The following is an 18,154-nucleotide window of genomic DNA, read 5'->3' as shown; positions in this document are numbered from 1 at the left end:
TCATTATATCGTCTAATCAGGCTTTATGAACACCTGAACAGTTTTTTATATTGCTTGATTGAATATTTATATATTTGATGTAATGTTACCAGGCCCTCCAGGCCAGGCCTCTCCCCACACACACCCATTGTAACTTCAAACTTCATTTTAACCGTGATAAATTCATTAAAAACAACCATTATTTTTTCTGGTGACTCAAACTACCCTCCTAATACGTGAGCAGGCCGTGTTTTTTCGATAACTTTTTTCATTTATTTTTAATAATCCATTTTTGTATTAAATATTTTTCATTTTCCCAAATAATTATTAAAAATTAATGAAAAAAGTTATCGAAAAAACACGGCCTGCTCACGTATTAGGAGGGTAGTATGAGTCAACAGAAAAAACAACGGGTGTTTTTAATGAATCTATCATGGTTAAAATGGAGTTTGAAGTTACAATGGGTGTGTATGTGGAGAGGGCCTGGGCGTGTCGGGCCTGGTAACATTTACATCAAATATCTAAATATTGAATCAAGCAAATTAAAAACTGTTCAGGGTGTTCATAAAAGCCTGATTAGACGATAAAATGACTTTGAAAGTGTAATATCCCTTTAAACTCATCAACAGTGCAGCTGTACTGAAAGCTTGAATTATCCTCTTTCTATCAGCAAAGTTTTTGTTTCATAAAAATCCACCATAGGCCTGTTATGAGCTACTTTCTGTCAAGACATTCTGTGCAGGTTTTTATTTTTCCAAGTGTCAGAGTTTGGAAGCACTCGTTTTCAACAACACAACATCCTGCTGCCTCCTGCATTATGTGACATGTAGAAACAGGTGGTATGCAGGGCCGTTGAGTGATTTGCAACTAGCACTTCCAAACTCCAATGCTCCAAGCTGCTCAATGTTTTGCCACTCAATATAGATTAGGGGGGCGGGTCCCAGTGGAGGTATTTTTTTCCAATTCTACTATACTTGTGAGGACATCTGGTCCTCACATGGTAATAAAAACGGGGACACACGCGCACACGCGCACACACACACACACACACAGGGAAAGAGACAGACAGACAGACAGACAGACAGACAGACAGACAGTATAGATTAGTGTCATTGTTTAAGTCATTGTTTGTTACCTGAACAGATCAGCTCCACACTGGAGGAGGAACTACTAGACTGCATTCCACCTCCACCTTCACACTCCCTCAGTGAAGATTCAGATCCAACACATTCAGATCTAATATACCATATAGGTTGATATGAACCACCTCTCCTCTCTGTAGAAACAACAGAGCCACAGCCCAGCTGTCTGCACACTACAGATGAAAGCTTCTGGTTCCAGTCATAACCAGGATCCATTGTTCTCCATTCTCTCTGGTGTTTCACCTCCAGTCTACCAGTACAGTTGCTGGCTCCTCCCACCAACCTGACATCACCAGACTCTGTACACAGAACATAGAATAAACAGTTAAATAAAGTAATATTACTTTTATATTACTTCTAGGTTAAAATGTATAATATTGATGTGTTTATTGATGTTTGTTTACCTGTTGTGTGGAGAGCCTGGAGAGCTGAAGAGAAACATGATCACATTAATGAGTCTGAGTGAAACCAGTGGGGGAAGAAGTACTGGAGTAAAAGTATCAATAAATACTCTATTACAAGTAAAAGTATCAATAAATACTCTGTTACGAGTAAAAGTATCAATAAATACTCTGTTACAAGTAAAAGTATCAATAAATACTCTGTTACAAGTAAAAGTATCAATAAATACTCTGTTACAAGTTATAGTATCAATAAATACTCTGTAACAAGTAAAAGTATCAATAAATACTCTGTTACAAGTAAAAGTATCAATACCACCATGTAGAAATACTCTGTTTCAAGCAGTGGTGTAAAGTAACTAAGTACATTTAAGTACTGTACTTAACACACCGGGTGCCCAGAATTATTCGACGTGTGTGTTTGCTGGTGCCCATGGCAACCCGCCATTTTACCTACCTTCGAAGTACTGGCGAGAAAAGTAATCTGAGTAATTGTAATCCGAGTATGTCCTGTTTATTTCGCGAAAATCTTTTCTTTCAGTCAGGACCGTTTTTTTATCAATTCTAAGCCACAGTGTTTGTGTTACGGCCGGTAGAAGAGGCTGCCGTTTTGAGAAAAAAAAGAAAAAAGGAAGAGAATCCGGAGAAAACATCATTTTTGTGCAGCCGCTAAACAGGAAGTCAACGAGCCAGACAGCACGTCCGGGTGGCGTCTGGCCGATACGCAAGCTTGTCCAAGTTCCGGTCCCCGCCGAGCCCCCTGTGATTGGCTGAACCGGAGGTAGGGAGCGCTCCATTGTAGTCACTTGGACCGCGCAGAGGCGGTGAATAGAATGCGTTAGGAGGTTATCGTGGCGTTTGGGCATAAATATGGGCATAAATATAACGATTGCATTCACCACGGCTTCGTAACTCGCGCGGCGCTCCGCCGACCGCGCGGCCCTGGCCCGCTGGCCTTCGCGCCGCTTGCAATGTCGTGGACAATAACTGAGCGTCGTGGACAATAACTGTGACATCTAACCATAAAACGAGCACTCCCTTCATAGACAAGCTTGCGAATAGCTTCCTCGCGTCCGGGTGACGTAATTTCGCGCTGCATGTTGGGAAATGGAGTTTGTTTCATCACCGCGGTAGCCAAGTGCAGTAGCTACAGTACAGTATAGTTTACTGTACAACGTGTCAAACGCGTGAAATATCCCACTAGACAAAGAGTCTAGAATAGAAATACCAGGAGTTACTGTGAGTTGAATCTAACTGCAATTCCTTTGTTGCCACGGAGAAGAAGTGAACACAGAGAGAGATTCTGGGATCCACAGGTAGTTGGTTTACTTTATTGCATAGAATACGAAGCCTATTAGGCCTAAGCCTTCTAGAACAACCGGTCAGCCTGCCGGCCCCCGGGAAATGCACCCACTACATACAATTAATTCTGTGGTCTTTTTAAAGCAAGTCAGAGGCGGACCACCATGTCATGTCCAGACAGGTTGAGTAGATTAGCATCTGGTCAATACACTGACTTGTGGCCTTGTGGCAGAAGGCCTTGTTGACTGTAAATCCCTAACAATAGCTAATCACAGCAGGTGACATTCCTACACAAAGATAGTGCCCTGTGACTTTGTTCCACCCAGGAGCACTGGGGGGTAAATGCAAATAGCCCCTATTGGTGCCGTGGGAGATAAGCAGGCAGACAGACTTGATTGAGTACCCCAATGCAAATAACAGCAGTTTGATCCGTACAGTAAGTACAAAAATATGTGAGATATGGTTTCACAGGATACAACACGCGTCAATGGGCACACGTAAACATCAAAGAGTTTGGCGTGTTGACACCACGTGGGCGTTTAATGTGTTAAGTACAATTGTTAGGTTTTAGTACTTTACTTGAGTATTTCCAACAATACTTTTACTTCTACTCCACTACATCTCAGATGCAATATTGTTGCATAAGTTACTAATTACTTTACAGATATAAATTATAATATTATAAAACATAACAACATAACAACAGAAAATGTAAAATCCAACTTTAAGTTTTCTTCGTTTTTTTTTACTTATTTTTTATTATAAAAAAAAGATTTAAAATAGTAAAAAATAGACAATCTACAAGCTCAAAACAGTTCACGATGCAACACATTGTGAGCTTGTAGATCAGCTATTTTCATCACTTGTGTGAGACTATATGAATACGTATGGCATTTATTAACCCCTTAAAACCAGGAAGCATCGGTGTCATTTTAGCTTCTAGCTTTGGCTGTTCAAAAATATCAGATGTACAAGCTCACAGTGCGTCACTTTGTGCTGCAAAGCACAAAGTAGACTGCTCCCGAGTCCCGTTGAACTCACATGTTCAATGGAAAAGAGTACCCTTTAACCCCCCCCCCCCCCCCCCCCATAAATAAATGAAAAAAGAAAGAAAAGGAAAGAAAAAAACAATAGTATACAGTACAGTTATATTTAATTAGCAGCAAATGGTTTCTATCGATCAATCAAACTTTATTAAGGACCTGGACAAGCTGTGACGGTTCTGATAGTAAACTGATAGTAAATGATTATAAGGACACTTGGTCCATTTGTGGAGTGCAGTTTGCTTCCAGGTTGTCCTGACAGGCAGTGCATTCTGTCTTCATTAAATATTATTGGTCATTCATGAAGAAAAAATATCCTAGCCAGGATGTACCAACTGGCGAGGCCTGGTACTGTGAGCTTGTACATCGGCTATTTTAAAATAGCCAACATTTAAATATTTACAGGGACTTAATACAATCATTTGTCATGGAAGTGGACTTCCCAAGCAACATGGAACTGTGCGTTTCTCCACTGGCACTGGCTGGCAGTCAGTTAGGTTGCATGCTTTGTACACACTGTCACATGCGATGGTGTGTCTCATAGAACAATGCTACCTTAGGGGGGCACCATTTCACAGGAGAACATCAGTATGAATGAGTCTGATTAACGCCAGTCTGTCAGCAATTACTGGTATTATATTTCATAGGGGTGACATAGTGGCACGGTGCCCTTGGAGACTTGGTGCCCCAGGCAAACATCTGTTTCACCTCTCCCAATGGGCGGCCCTGCTAACGGTTTCACTCATTCAGGTTTGGTCACAGAACTGTGTGACTGTGGCCTCTCTGTACTTATCTATTGGATTTAACATTCTACACAGAACTGTGTGACTGTAGCCTCTCTGTTATCTATTGGATTTAACATTCTACACTGAACTGTGTGACTGTGGCCTCTCTGTTATCTATTGGATTTAACATTCTACACTGAACTGTGTGACTGTGGCCTCTCTGTTATCTATTGGATTTAACATTCTACACAGAACTGTGTGACTGTGGCCTCTCTGTTATCTATTGGATTTAACATTCTACACAGAACTGTGTGACTGTAGCCTCTCTGTTATCTATTGGATTTAACATTCTACACTGAACTGTGTGACTGTGGCCTCTCTGTTATCTATTGGATTTAACATTCTACACTGAACTGTGTGACTGTGGCCTCTCTGTTATCTATTGGATTTAACATTCTACACAGAACTGTGTGACTGTGGCCTCTCTGTTATCTATTGGATTTAACATTCTACACTGAACTGTGTGACTGTGGCCTCTCTGTTATCTATTGGATTTAACATTCTACACTGAACTGTGTGACTGTAGCCTCTCTGTTATCTATTGGATTTAACATTCTACACTGAACTGTGTGACTGTGGCCTCTCTGTTATCTATTGGATTTAACATTCTACACAGAACTGTGTGACTGTGGCCTCTCTGTTATCTATTGGATTTAACATTCTACACAGAACTGTGTGACTGTAGCCTCTCTGTTATCTATTGGATTTAACATTCTACACTGAACTGTGTGACTGTAGCCTCTCTGTTATCTATTGGATTTAACATTCTACACAGAACTGTGTGACTGTGGCCTCTCTGTTATCTATTGGATTTAACATTCTACACAGAACTGTGTGACTGTAGCCTCTCTGTTATCTATTGGATTTAACATTCTACACTGAACTGTGTGACTGTGGCCTCTCTGTTATCTATTGGATTTAACATTCTACACAGAACTGTGTGACTGTAGCCTCTCTGTTATCTATTGGATTTAACATTCTACACTGAACTGTGTGACTGTAGCCTCTCTGTTATCTATTGGATTTAACATTCTACACTGAACTGTGTGACTGTGGCCTCTCTGTTATCTATTGGATTTAACATTCTACACAGAACTGTGTGACTGTGGCCTCTCTGTTATCTATTGGATTTAACATTCTACACAGAACTGTGTGACTGTAGCCTCTCTGTTATCTATTGGATTTAACATTCTACACTGAACTGTGTGACTGTAGCCTCTCTGTTATCTATTGGATTTAACATTCTACACTGAACTGTGTGACTGTGGCCTCTCTGTTATCTATTGGATTTAACATTCTACACAGAACTGTGTGACTGTGGCCTCTCTGTTATCTATTGGATTTAACATTCTACACAGAACTGTGTGACTGTAGCCTCTCTGTTATCTATTGGATTTAACATTCTACACAGAACTGTGTGACTGTGGCCTCTCTGTTATCTATTGGATTTAACATTCTACACTGAACTGTGTGACTGTGGCCTCTCTGTTATCTATTGGATTTAACATTCTACACAGAACTGTGTGACTGTAGCCTCTCTGTTATCTATTGGATTTAACATTCTACACTGAACTGTGTGACTGTAGCCTCTCTGTTATCTATTGGATTTAACATTCTACACTGAACTGTGTGACTGTGGCCTCTCTGTTATCTATTGGATTTAACATTCTACACTGAACTGTGTGACTGTAGCCTCTCTGTTATCTATTGGATTTAACATTCTACACAGAACTGTGTGACTGTGGCCTCTCTGTTATCTATTGGATTTAACATTCTACACTGAACTGTGTGACTGTAGCCTCTCTGTTATCTATTGGATTCAACATTCTACACAGAACTGTGTGACTGTGGCCTCTCTGTTATCTATTGGATTCAACATTCTACACTGAACTGTGTGACTGTGGCCTCTCTGTTATCTATTGGATTCAACATTCTACACTGAACTGTGTGACTGTAGCCTCTCTGTTATCTATTGGATTTAACATTCTACACTGAACTGTGTGACTGTGGCCTCTCTGTTATCTATTGGATTTAACATTCTACACTGAACTGTGTGACTGTGGCCTCTCTGTTATCTATTGGATTTAACATTCTACACTGAACTGTGTGACTGTAGCCTCTCTGTTATCTATTGGATTTAACATTCTACACTGAACTGTGTGACTGTAGCCTCTCTGTTATCTATTGGATTTAACATTCTACACTGAACTGTGTGACTGTGGCCTCTCTGTTATCTATTGGATTTAACATTCTACACTGAACTGTGTGACTGTATTCTCTCTGTTATCTATTGGATTCAACATTCTACACAGAACTGTGTGACTGTGGCCTCTCTGTTATCTATTGGATTTAACATTCTACACTGAACTGTGTGACTGTGGCCTCTCTGTTATCTATTGGATTTAACATTCTACACTGAACTGTGTGACTGTAGCCTCTCTGTTATCTATTGGATTTAACATTCTACACAGAACTGTGTGACTGTAGCCTCTCTGTTATCTATTGGATTTAACATTCTACACAGAACTGTGTGACTGTAGCCTCTCTGTTATCTATTGGATTTAACATTCTACACAGAACTGTGTGACTGTAGCCTCTCTGTTATCTATTGGATTTAACATTCTACACAGAACTGTGTGACTGTAGCCTCTCTGTTATCTATTGGATTTAACATTCTACACTGAACTGTGTGACTGTAGCCTCTCTGTTATCTATTGGATTTAACATTCTACACTGAACTGTGTGAATGTGGCCTCTCTGTTATCTATTGGATTTAACATTCTACACAGAACTGTGTGACTGTGGCCTCTCTGTTATCTATTGGATTTAACATTCTACACAGAACTGTGTGACTGTAGCCTCTCTGTTATCTATTGGATTTAACATTCTACACAGAACTGTGTGACTGTAGCCTCTCTGTTATCTATTGGATTTAACATTCTACACTGAACTGTGTGACTGTAGCCTCTCTGTTATCTATTGGATTTAACATTCTACACTGAACTGTGTGAATGTGGCCTCTCTGTTATCTATTGGATTTAACATTCTACACAGTACTGTGTGACTGTGGCCTCTCTGTTATCTATTGGATTTAACATTCTACACAGAACTGTGTGACTGTAGCCTCTCTGTTATCTATTGGATTTAACATTCTACACAGAACTGTGTGACTGTAGCCTCTCTGTTATCTATTGGATTTAACATTCTACACAGAACTGTGTGACTGTGGCCTCTCTGTTATCTATTGGATTTAACATTCTACACAGAACTGTGTGACTGTAGCCTCTCTGTTATCTATTGGATTTAACATTCTACACAGAACTGTGTGACTGTAGCCTCTCTGTTATCTATTGGATTTAACATTCTACACAGAACTGTGTGACTGTAGCCTCTCTGTTATCTATTGGATTTAACATTCTACACTGAACTGTGTGACTGTAGCCTCTCTGTTATCTATTGGATTTAACATTCTACACTGAACTGTGTGAATGTGGCCTCTCTGTTATCTATTGGATTTAACATTCTACACAGAACTGTGTGACTGTGGCCTCTCTGTTATCTATTGGATTTAACATTCTACACAGAACTGTGTGACTGTAGCCTCTCTGTTATCTATTGGATTTAACATTCTACACAGAACTGTGTGACTGTAGCCTCTCTGTTATCTATTGGATTTAACATTCTACACTGAACTGTGTGACTGTAGCCTCTCTGTTATCTATTGGATTTAACATTCTACACTGAACTGTGTGAATGTGGCCTCTCTGTTATCTATTGGATTTAACATTCTACACAGTACTGTGTGACTGTGGCCTCTCTGTTATCTATTGGATTTAACATTCTACACAGAACTGTGTGACTGTAGCCTCTCTGTTATCTATTGGATTTAACATTCTACACAGAACTGTGTGACTGTAGCCTCTCTGTTATCTATTGGATTTAACATTCTACACTGAACTGTGTGACTGTAGCCTCTCTGTTATCTATTGGATTTAACATTCTACACAGAACTGTGTGACTGTAGCCTCTCTGTTATCTATTGGATTTAACATTCTACACTGAACTGTGTGACTGTAGCCTCTCTGTTATCTATTGGATTTAACATTCTACACAGAACTGTGTGACTGTGGCCTCTTTGTTATCTATTGGATTTAACATTCTACACAGAACTGTGTGACTGTGGCCTCTCTGTTATCTATTGGATTTAACATTCTACACAGAACTGTGTGACTGTGGCCTCTCTGTTATCTATTGGATTTAACATTCTACACTGAACTGTGTGACTGTGGCCTCTCTGTTATCTATTGGATTTAACATTCTACACACAACTGTGTGACTGTGGCCTCTCTGTTATCTATTGGATTTAACATTCTACACAGAACTGTGTGACTGTAGCCTCTCTGTTATCTATTGGATTCAACATTCTACACAGAACTGTGTGACTGTGGCCTCTCTGTTATCTATTGGATTTAACATTCTACACAGAACTGTGTGACTGTGGCCTCTCTGTTATCTATTGGATTTAACATTCTACACTGAACTGTGTGACTGTGGCCTCTCTGTTATCTATTGGATTTAACATTCTACACAGTACTGTGTGACTGTGGCCTCTCTGTTATCTATTGGATTTAACATTCTACACAGAACTGTGTGACTGTAGCCTCTCTGTTATCTATTGGATTTAACATTCTACACAGAACTGTGTGACTGTAGCCTCTCTGTTATCTATTGGATTTAACATTCTACACTGAACTGTGTGACTGTAGCCTCTCTGTTATCTATTGGATTTAACATTCTACACAGAACTGTGTGACTGTAGCCTCTCTGTTATCTATTGGATTTAACATTCTACACTGAACTGTGTGACTGTAGCCTCTCTGTTATCTATTGGATTTAACATTCTACACAGAACTGTGTGACTGTGGCCTCTTTGTTATCTATTGGATTTAACATTCTACACAGAACTGTGTGACTGTGGCCTCTCTGTTATCTATTGGATTTAACATTCTACACAGAACTGTGTGACTGTGGCCTCTCTGTTATCTATTGGATTTAACATTCTACACTGAACTGTGTGACTGTGGCCTCTCTGTTATCTATTGGATTTAACATTCTACACACAACTGTGTGACTGTGGCCTCTCTGTTATCTATTGGATTTAACATTCTACACAGAACTGTGTGACTGTAGCCTCTCTGTTATCTATTGGATTCAACATTCTACACAGAACTGTGTGACTGTGGCCTCTCTGTTATCTATTGGATTTAACATTCTACACAGAACTGTGTGACTGTGGCCTCTCTGTTATCTATTGGATTTAACATTCTACACTGAACTGTGTGACTGTGGCCTCTCTGTTATCTATTGGATTTAACATTCTACACAGAACTGTGTGACTGTAGCCTCTCTGTTATCTATTGGATTTAACATTCTACACTGAACTGTGTGACTGTAGCCTCTCTGTTATCTATTGGATTTAACATTCTACACAGAACTGTGTGACTGTGGCCTCTCTGTTATCTATTGGATTTAACATTCTACACTGAACTGTGTGACTGTAGCCTCTCTGTTATCTATTGGATTCAACATTCTACACAGAACTGTGTGACTGTGGCCTCTCTGTTATCTATTGGATTTAACATTCTACACTGAACTGTGTGACTGTGGCCTCTCTGTTATCTATTGGATTTAACATTCTACACTGAACTGTGTGACTGTAGCCTCTCTGTTATCTATTGGATTTAACATTCTACACTGAACTGTGTGACTGTGGCCTCTCTGTTATCTATTGGATTTAACATTCTACAAACACAAATGTTACCTTTGTTATCATTTTATGATAGATGATTTACTTTTGGGGCAAGTGGTCATGACCTTTGGACAAGTAGAACATGACCTGTACTCTCCCAACGGGCAAGTACCTCTGAGACCTTAGTGTCAACTAGTGGTGGGAAAAGTACCCACGTTTCTTACTTAAGTAAAAGTATCAATAATGTAATATAGAAATACTCTGTGACAAGTAAAAGTCTGAAATTCAAATTGTACTTGAGTAAAAGTAAACCAAGCAAAGGTAGTCATAATTCAGAATGTCCCATGCATTTCAAACGTTAAAGATAATGAAAATAATAGATCTACAAGTTTACAACGCAACCTTCGATCTAAAACAACAACCGATCTAAAAGCTCAAAACTATCACTATGAGTTTGTCATATAGAGCTATTTAACACTGTTACTGAACAAACACTCTATAGCAATGATTACTCACACTATAGAGCTATTTAACACCGTTAATGAACAAACACTCTATATTAATGATTACTGTCACAGTATAGAGCTATTTAACACTGTTACTGAACAAACACTCTATAGCAATGATTACTGTCACAATATAGAGCTATTTAACACTGTTACTGAACAAACACTCTATATCAATGATGGGTCCGCAGCAGTGTGCCGACGGGCCGTTATTCCGACACTAAAACTATAACCCTAACTCTACCCCCAACCCTAAACCTAACCTCAGTAAACCTTACCTCAGTAACTAACCTGCCGACGCTAAGTAACTAACCTGCCTTACGCTAAGTAACTAACCTGCCTTACGCTAAGTAACTAACCTGCCGACGCTAAGTAACTAACCTGCCGACCATGTCGGAACAGCGGATAGTCGGGATAGTGAGCGGACCCCATCAATGATTACTGTCACAATATAGAGCTGTTTAACACTGTTACTGAACAAACACTATAGCAATGATTACTGTCACAATATAGAGCTATGTAATACTGTTACTGAACAAACACTCTATAGCAATGATTACTGTCACAATATAGAGCTATTTAACACTGTTACTGAACAAACACTCTATAGCAATGATTACTGTCACAATATAGAGCTATTTAACACTGTTACTGAACAAACACTCTATAGCAATGATTACTGTCACACTATAGAGCTATTTAACACTGTTACTGAACAAACACTCTATAGCAATGATTACTGTCACACTATAGAGCTATTTAACACTGTTACTGAACAAACACTCTATAGCAATGATTTCTGTCACAATATAGTGCTATTTAACACTGTTACTGAACAAACACTCTATAGCAATGATTACTGTCACAATATAGAGCTATTTAGCAGACTGCCCCATGCCCACTACTAGCACTGGGTCCATGGGGGGCATATCAGACAGCCCCATGCCCACCGCTGTGTCGCGGTCGATGGGTGCACGTCTGCCCGGTGAGAAGAATTAAGAGTGGCGTTCTAGTGTAGCTCCCACTGGGAGATACAGCTAGATGCAGAGGGTGACTGGTTCCTCCCACCAACCTGAGGCTGAGCAGCAGAGCGGGGAGGTGTGTCGTGGAGCCGCACACGGTTGTACACCGCTGTGTGGCACAACCGACCCCCGGTCGTGCCACACAGGGGTCGGTCGTGCGAGCTGCCGGGTGTGAAAGAGGGGAGGGGGGCCGGGGCCGCTAAGGTAGTGCTTAAAACTAGAAATACTCAAGTAAAGTAAAAACTAACAAATCACACAAAAAACATGCTGATATAAATATTACATAAAGACATTAGAAAGGAACAAATAAAATATCAACATAAAACATTGGCACAGAATTCACCATGAAAACAGGGAGATTAGTCTATCCACAACTTTACAACATCCCATCGTGCATTGCGCAGAAGGCGGGGATGCATTTCCGGCGCCGTAGCCGAGTGTGATCTACAAGCTCACAACGGTTGTATCTGCGACGCGACGTGAGCTTGTACGTCTGCTGTTAACCGGAAGTGTCCCACAGATAATGCTACAGTAAAGTCTTGCGGAAACAGGTGGATATAAGAGAAAGGGAGGTACCGTAGATAATGTCCAAATATTATCAACGTATTCCGAGTCTCCCTGAATAATATATATTGTAGCGATCCAATGCTCTGCACGACATCATCCTGTGTCACATGGTATCATGGTGATGACATCATCCAGGGTCACATGGTATCAGGAGGATTAGATCTACTCACCATGAAGGAGCGAAGAGGCCAGAATCATCCACAGAATCTTCTTCATCCTGAAGATACCTTCACTGTCTGCTCTGTGTGAAGATAGCTCCACTGTCTGCTCTGTGTGAAGATAGCTCCACTGTCTGCTCTGTGTGAAGATAGCTCCACTGTCTGCTCTGTGTGAAGATAGCTCCACTGTCTGCTCTGTGTGAAGATAGCTCCACTGTCTGCTCTGTGTGAAGATAGCTCCACTGTCTGCTCTGTGTGAAGATACACAGATATATATACACCTTCACGACACTGTGTCCTGATACGCCCCCCTCCATAGCCTTCCCAAACAACGGATCAATAACTAATGGTGAACTTTGAACAAGAACACCAAATAACACTTTGATCAAATCACACAAAAACATGCTGATACAACATGACAAGACAAAAATGAAATAAAACATCAACTTATAACGTTGTCACAGAATTCACCATGAAAGCAGGGAGATTAGTCTATATAAGAGAAAGGGAGGTTTTGTAGGCCTAACATGGACAGGTGATTTAAAAGAAGCTTTTTCTGAACATAGACGTTTTCAGAAGTGATTTAAAGGATATCCATGCTGTCTGGCAGAAACCTCTTATCTCCATATGTTAACTGTTTGTGTTTTTCATATTAATGTCATTTACTTGATCATTGTACAGAGTCACACAACAGCATCAAAAGTAGCAGATCTACAAGCTCAAAGCGTGGAGCGACAACATGTTTTTGAACTTGTAGATCTGCTACTTCTGCTGTTTCTTTTAAATAGAATCCTGAAAAGTACCAGTTGTGGACATATGAGGTTTCCTCCTGACAGATGATTTGCTAGGCTTTATGTCCTCATGTGATCCTAATGTTATTCTAATGTCTTCTTCTTTTTCATGTTTTATGCAATGTTTCACTCTGCTTCAGGACGCTGCCTTGTCCTTGGTGTGGCAGAGAGAGTCGCAGCCCCAGCCTTGAGGCCTCAAAAGTCTAGTATCTACAGTACCTCGTTCCATAGGGATATCCCTTTGGGGTGGTGGTTAAGATATTGGACTTTCAAATGGGAGGCCCGGGTTCGAAGCCCGGGTGGGGAGGTTCGGATCACCTCCGTTACATTGGTGCCGTGACCCGGATCCGGGCTTCCCTGTAGGAGGAGGTCAAAGGGGGGTGAACAAAATGTCTTGCTTCACATGGTGAAGGGTTTTTGTCTCTGGAGCCCCTGAAGTGCCTGGTGAAGCTCTGGGCTAGCACTGGGTCCATGGGGGGCATTGATTATTTTATTAGACAAAAATGGAGAACGGTACAAGTATAGTCAAAGTCAATACAATTGAAATGTAGTACAGTACAAGTACAGTTAAACACCCTGCCTAAATGGAACATCCAAAATAAGACTTTTTACAGTATTTTTTTTGCGTTGGCAGAATTTAATTCATGAACATAATAAATAGCAAGCAAAGAAAACATTAAATAATATCGCAGTTATAAAAAAAACCACTATGTACAGGATAGGGGAAACAGGGGGGTGGGGCTAAGGTAAAGGGGGTATGGGGGTGCTCACTTCTGGCCTGTCTATGGGAGAAGTGATAACTACCTCCTTCTCTGGCCTCCTGAAAGGTGAGTTTTCACCTGTCTATGGGAGAAGTGATAACTACCTCCTTCTCTGGCCTGCTGAAAGGTGAGTTTTCACCTGTCTATGGGAGAAGTGATAACTACCTCCTTCTCTGGCCTCCTGAAAGGTGAGTTTTCACCTGTCTATGGGAGAAGTGATAACTACCTCCTTCTCTGGCCTCCTGAAAGGTGAGTTTTCACCTGTCTATGGGAGAAGTGATAACTACCTCCTTCTCTGGCCTCCTGAAAGGTGAGTTTTCAGGGCAGTTTTGAAGGATGCCAGCGAGCTACATGTTTTAAGGGAGGTAGTCAAGGAATTCCACACCTGGGCAGCAGTGTTGTAGAAGGAGAATTTACCCATATTTGTCTTATGGGTTTGTGTTATCAGATCATTGTGTTGCTCCCTCTGGTGTTGTGGCTGTGGGTGTCGCTAACTTTTAGGAGATGTTTGGTCAGATATGCTGGCACTGAGGGGATGGAGGGCAGATTTAAGTTGACTATTTTGAAAGTCAATCCCATTTTTAGTTGTTTAACCCTGTCTTCAACGCTGAGCCATCTTAGGCTAGCAAAATGTGTGGGAGAAACATGGGTCATGGACCCCAGGTTGAGAAGTAGCCAAATCAGTTTGTTTTGGGAGGTTTGGACCTTAGTCTTTTCGATGTTGGAGTACCATGATGTGCACGCGTAGTCAAAGTGGGACTGAATGAGTGCATAGCAGACAGCCCCATGCCCACCACTAGCACTGGGTCCATGGGGGGCATAGCAGACAGCTCCATGCCCACCGCTAACACTGGGTCCATGGGGGGCATATCAGACAGCCCCATGCCCATCGCTGTGTTGCAGTCGATGGGTGCACTTCTGCCCGGTGAGAAGGATTAAGAGCAGCGTTCTAGTGTAGCTCCCACTGGGAGATACAGCTAGATGCAGAGGGTGACTGGTTCCTCCCACCAACCTGAGGCTGAGCAGCAGAGCGAGGAGGTTGTACACGGCTGTGTGGCACGACCGCCCCGGGGGAAGGGCAGGTTTCGGTGCTGGGCACCTAAAATCTGCCCAAGCCACCGGGCGTGAAAGAGGGGAGGGGGGCCGGGGCCCACTACGCTAGCACTGAAAACTGAAAATACTCAAGTAAAGTAACAACTAGGTCTAAATTCTGCCCTGAGACTGGGAGGTCGGGGTTCGATCCCCGGCCGGGTCGTACCAAAGATTATGAAAAATGGGAGCCAGTGCCTCCTGCTTGGTACTCAGCATCAAGTGCCCAGTGAGTACAGTACTTGTACATCAAGGGTCTTTGACCTGAAAGATCTTGAAGACCTCTTACTTAAACCTACAACACCATAGTTAGTTGAAAAGTCCCTCAGGGCTCTATACTAGTATAGAGCTTGTTGTGAGCTTGTAGATCTGCCATTTTCTAACATTAGGCCAAGACAAGAGGACACTGTGTCCTGATACGACCCCTCCATAGCCTTCCCGAACAACGGATCAATAACTAATGGTTAACTTTGAATAAGAACACCAAATAACACTTTGATCAAATCACACAAAAACATGCTGATACAACATGACAAGACAAAAATAGCAAAAATTTAATAAAATATCAACTTAAAACAGAATTCACCATGAAAGCAGGGAGATTAGTCTATATGAGAGAAAGGGAGGTTTTGTAGGCCTAACATGGACAGGTGATTTAAAAGAAGCTTTTTCTGAACATAGACGTTTTCAGAAGTGATTTAAAGGATATCCATGCTGTCTGGCAGAAACCTCTTATCTCCATATGTTAACTGTTTGTGTTTTTCATATTAATGTCATTTACTTGATCATTGTACAGAGTCACACAACAGCATCAAAAGTAGCAGATCTACAAGCTCAAAGCGTGGAGCGACTCAACATGTATTTGAACTTGTAGATCTGCTACTTCTGCTGTTTCTTTTAAATAGAATCCTGGTTCAGGTTCCGGTGGGCCCAGACAAGAGGACACTGTACAATGACACTGTGTCCTGATACGACCCCTCCATTGCCTTCCTAAACACACGCAGGCACGCACACACCGTTACAGCAGCAGGTCAGTTATTAATAATTGACTTTGAATAAGACATTGAATAAAAACAAATAACACTTTGATCAAATCACACAAAAACATGCGGATATACATATTACATAAAGACATTATAAATATCTAAATAGTGATGTCAGGTCGATGTGATCATTTAGTTGACCTGACATCCTATAGTTTGTATGGTTTCAATGTACAGATTACCGTATACATGTTTTAATACCAGTAAAGGCCCATTCCCACTGGGCCACATAACAGATAAAAAGCCTTTGGTGCGACGGGCACCAAAAAGGGTTTTGCAGCGGCCCTGAGAATCAGGTCAAAAATATAATATAATAAAATATCCAAAGACACACATGTTCACGTTTTTTTTTAATAGCAGATTTACAAGCTTGAAGCTGTGAGCTTGTATCTCTGCTATTTTTTTTAATACTTAACATAATGGTTGAAATCTTAAGTGACACAGATTAGCGTTCTGGCCTAAATGGTCCAATAGAAGATGCTTCTGAATATGTATTCTAGTTTAGTTTGACCTTCAGATACTCTCTAATCTGAAAATAACTACGGCAGAGCAACACACCGGCTTAGAGGACATGCTGACTTCTAATCAGGGGCGTCAATTGGGTATGGCAGGGGTATGCAGCTGCCATACCCTGGGTCCAGGGGGGAAAATAAAAGTTACTTTTAAATATAAACCCATTAATGTCTCTTTGTCTATCTGTGCTGGTTATCATGTTGTTAAATTACAGTAAAATAACTACAAGTGCTAAATGTAACAAAAAGGTCACTTTAACAAGGTATTATAATTATAATTATATTCTCCCCACTTGTATTCTCCCCATCTTGACAGAATGGTATATTCACAGGTTCCACAGGTCAGCTGTACAGGTGCAATGCATTATTGTTAATTGTGGCCCGTTTACTAACATGCCAAGTTTAGCTGCACTTGAACAACCATTCCAGGCTGCCATATCCAGCCCAAGAAACCATAGAAACAGAGAAAAACATTAAAAGTACTTATTAAAATAAATGTATGATGCCTGTTGCTAAGGTATGGCAACATGACTGGTGTCTTGAAGGCGCGCATGCAAGATACCAGTCATGTTGCCACTGCTTCTAAAATAGAGTTCAAATGAGTAGAGCCCGACCGATACATCGGTCAAATCGATACATCGGTCGTTTTGGAGGCATCGGACATCAGTGAATTATTCCATCGATGTCAGAGGTTATGAATATAAATCTCCAAATTACAAGAACCTTATTATTGAGTGATAGAAACTGATGAGTGCGATAAAACTTTGACATGAAAAAACAGCAGGAGTCTGAGCTCATTTCTCCGAGTGGGGGAATATCTCCGCCAGGTCAGGTTGGCCTGTAAAATTCATAATAATAACCAATTGGAATGAAATCTGCTCAAACTGTCTGATATACGGATACAGAACCATATATATGTGGCGGAGAGATTCGCAGCCCCAGCCTGAAGCCTCAAAAGTCTAGTATCTGCTCTCGTTCCATAGGGATATCCCTTTGGTGTGATGGTTAAGATATTGGACTTTCATGCGGGAGACCCGGGTTCAAAGCCGGGTGGGGAGGTTCGGATCACCTCCGTTACATATAGGCTATATAATCGGTGGACTAGCACTCTCCAAAATCGGGCATCGGCCGAAAAATATGTCATCGGTCGGGCTCTACAAAATGACTGAACTTTAATCCATGCTGTTTTCATCATTATTGATCAGCCCCACCTGCTGATGCGCGCTGGAACTTTTCAAATACAGTACTTGCACAAATCCACAGAAAATAGCTGATCTACAAATCTACAAAAAACACCACTATAG

At 41.0% G+C, this 18,154-nt stretch overlaps 1 protein-coding gene across 1 annotated transcript in view; it reads right to left on the bottom strand.

Annotated features, from left to right (window-relative positions):
* Positions 1 to 12,886, bottom strand: part of LOC308280864 (CD5 antigen-like) — a 13,562-nt gene extending 676 nt beyond the window's left edge. The window contains exons 1-3 of the mRNA XM_080755179.1: positions 12,667 to 12,886; positions 1,526 to 1,549; positions 1,115 to 1,420 (exon numbers count right to left, since the gene is read on the bottom strand). Coding sequence (XP_080611305.1) covers positions 1,115 to 1,420; positions 1,526 to 1,549; positions 12,667 to 12,712 — 376 coding nt within the window. The 5' untranslated portion in view covers positions 12,713 to 12,886. The remainder of the gene's footprint in view (positions 1 to 1,114; positions 1,421 to 1,525; positions 1,550 to 12,666) is intronic.
* Between the last annotated feature and the right edge of the window lie 5,268 nt (positions 12,887 to 18,154).

Source organism: Nannobrachium achirus, assembly GCF_963921795.1.
Source record: "Nannobrachium achirus genome assembly, contig: SCAFFOLD_225, whole genome shotgun sequence".
NCBI classification, from domain to species: domain Eukaryota; kingdom Metazoa; phylum Chordata; class Actinopteri; order Myctophiformes; family Myctophidae; genus Nannobrachium; species Nannobrachium achirus.
The sequence above is the reverse complement of the archived record's forward strand: the minus strand, read 5'-3'. Positions and strand labels throughout refer to the sequence as shown.